Raw genomic sequence first — 2,785 nt, forward strand, 5'->3', positions numbered from 1 at the left:
TTTAGTATATAGGATACTTGATCTTGGTTGAAGGGGCAAGCCATAAATCAGTCCCTTGACACGTGGTACCCATCAAGTCTTCTCCCCTTACATGCTCCAATAAAATGAATGTGTCCGCTGCTGCCCCTATTGTTTCTTGCCTCCGGTTTCACTGTATCCACTTAGAATACATTCCTCATTTGTAAGAGTCCAAATCTGGCATCCTCAAGGCGCAGGTCCCATGTCTCTCCTCCTTCAGACCTTCGGTTTGTGTCACTTCTAACCTCCCACAGTACACCATCAGCACCCTTCTGACAACACCCACTCCGCGTCCTATCACAGTTCTGTGTGCACATACGTAATTTTCCTGCTTAGATTACAAGCTCCACTTCTAATAGGATCAGTATTTATGTCAACTTATCAAAAATCTGTATAAAGTACTATATCTTGCACTTAGTAAATATTAAATAATGAGTGTGAAATATATCCTGATACTCTCCAGTCATTGTGGAATGAGCAAATGAGATGGACATAATTGTGTGCACAGAACTAGTGGGAGGAACAGTATAAAAATGCTCTAAAGCAGGGGTGGGCAACCTTTTTGTGAGTGCGTGCCAAAATCAGCAAAATCTCTGACTCAAAATTCTTCTGTGTGCCAACCCTAATTTTTTGAGAACATGTTACGCATACTTGATATCTCTTAAGGTATGTATGTGAAGAACCTTGAAGAAATAATAAAATTCATTTGAGCGACAAAAATACAGTATATGATGATGAAAAATACATTTAATTTTTAATGTATACATGTTCACTGATAGTCCGACAGAAAACTTTATGACTCTGTTTGATATTATCAGTGGGACTTTTGCTGCTGCATCACTGATGACAGAGGTTTTACATCAGGTTTATATTTCGTGACCTTCAGAGATATGCACGAGCTACTACTTTCATCCGTCAGGCTACTCCTATTATGAGACTTAACAAAATTCATCACTGAGAACAAAGATTCACAAGTTTATGTGGATGAAAACATGGAGAGTAATGATGTTGCAAAGTTTTTTAAACAGAAAAAATTTTCTGGAATGGCATTCCAAGTCCTCAATAGTTCGTTTTTGACACTTCTCTCTGGTACTCCTGTCTCTAATCACTTTTTTCAATGTTTTCCAAGTTAACTCTAAGGTCAACAAATTTCTGCTTCCAAATTGAGCTAATCTGAAATTTAATCAACTGCATTTCAAAGTCAGCCATGTCTATCCATGAAAACATTTGTAAGTTTAGTTCCTCCAGTTTCATGCTGTCTGGAAACCTCATGAATTTTGCTGTCTCTTCTAGTTCTCTGAATTTCACAAATCTTGAGAAGAACTGCTCAATAGATGACTCGATGATGTTTAAAAACAGCTTTTTAAGGCTTTGACAGTCTATTCTGTCATCTTTTGGGAGGTCTTTGATGTGCCTCTTGAGGTTTGGAAATATCTAAATCTCTCACCATCCACATCCCTCTTAAAGACTTCCAGTCTTCTTTTCAAAAGCCTTTATGTAACCAAACATAACATCAAGTGTCTTGCCAGTTCCTTGTAATTTAATATTTAAGTCATTCAAATGTTCACAAAAATTGTAAATGGAAGATAAGAGAGGGTTTTGCGTGCCAGCAAAAGTTACTGGCGTGCCATGTTTGGCACGCGTGCCAGGGGTTGCCCACCCCTGCTCTAAAGCATTCCCCGAATTACCTTTAACAGAAAGGGAATAAGGGAAAAATTGAACGGTCCTCCAAGTCAGAGGACCAAGTTTAAATCATAGCTGCCACTGGTTGGCCTTAGGAAAGTCACTGTAAACTCTAGGAGTTTCAGTCTTCTCATCTGCAAAATGAGGCCAAGTTCCAGATTTCTGGAGTTGCAGCAGGGTTTGAATGGACGATTGTCTACGCTATAAAATGCTGTAGCAGTAGCAGTCTTTACTGTCCATAGCGTCGAGGTTAGATATTGCCTGCTTATCGCCCTTCTGACGCCCTGTGGTCTGACCTTATTGGATTAAAAAGGAGGCACCCCCCCATCACCCCTAGAGTAAGACATGGTCAGATCTGTGTCCGCCATGCCCCCCATCACCCCTAGAGTAAGACATGGTGGATCTGTGTCAGCCATGTCCCCCCCATCACCTCTAGAGTAAGACATGGCCGATCTGGGTAGCCATGCCCCCCCATCACCCCATCACCCCTAGAGTAAGACATGGTGGATCTGGGTCAGCCATGTCCCCCCCATCACCTCTAGAGTAAGACATGGCCGATCTGGGTAGCCATGCCCCCCCATCACCCCATCACCCCTAGAGTAAGACATGGCCGATCTGGGTAGCCATGCCCCCCCATCACCCCATCACCCCTAGAGTAAGACATGGTGGATCTGGGTCAGCCAGGGCCGCGAAGGGCCTGCTCCTACCGGGCAATGAGCAGTGACCGGCTGGTCCCACCTTCCCCAGGAGGATGGTCCCGGGTCCTGGGGCCCCTGCCCTCGTCACCCCTGTGCTCCCCTCCTCCCACCAGCCCCACCTTCAAGGGGGAACCACAAGTGGACAGTTTTGGTTAATTTACTATTGTATGGATAGTGGGGTTAGCTAAGTAGACGTTATGGGAAGAGGGGAGAAATGCAAAAAGAAGTGGTTGTAGCCGCGCTTTACGTAGCAAGAATCTCCGTCATCAAAGGAGAATAGAGAACAAAGAAGTAAGTTAGGACTGGAAGGAAAACAAACCGTCCAAGAAAAAAATCACACAATGATTTGGTTCGCTTCTTATGCCTAGCTACACTGACCAGCAAGG

General features: G+C 43.7%; 1 protein-coding gene across 1 annotated transcript in view; it reads right to left on the reverse strand.

Annotated features, from left to right (window-relative positions):
* Window positions 1–1,941, reverse strand: part of ZPBP (zona pellucida binding protein) — a 13,508-nt gene extending 11,567 nt beyond the window's left edge. The window contains exon 1 of the mRNA XM_014448089.2: window positions 1,935–1,941. Within this exon, the coding sequence (XP_014303575.2) occupies window positions 1,935–1,941 (7 nt within the window). The remainder of the gene's footprint in view (window positions 1–1,934) is intronic.
* Window positions 1,942–2,785: the final 844 nt, after the last annotated feature.

Source organism: Myotis lucifugus, unplaced genomic scaffold (genome assembly GCF_000147115.1).
Source record: "Myotis lucifugus unplaced genomic scaffold, Myoluc2.0 scaffold_760, whole genome shotgun sequence".
NCBI classification, from domain to species: domain Eukaryota; kingdom Metazoa; phylum Chordata; class Mammalia; order Chiroptera; family Vespertilionidae; genus Myotis; species Myotis lucifugus.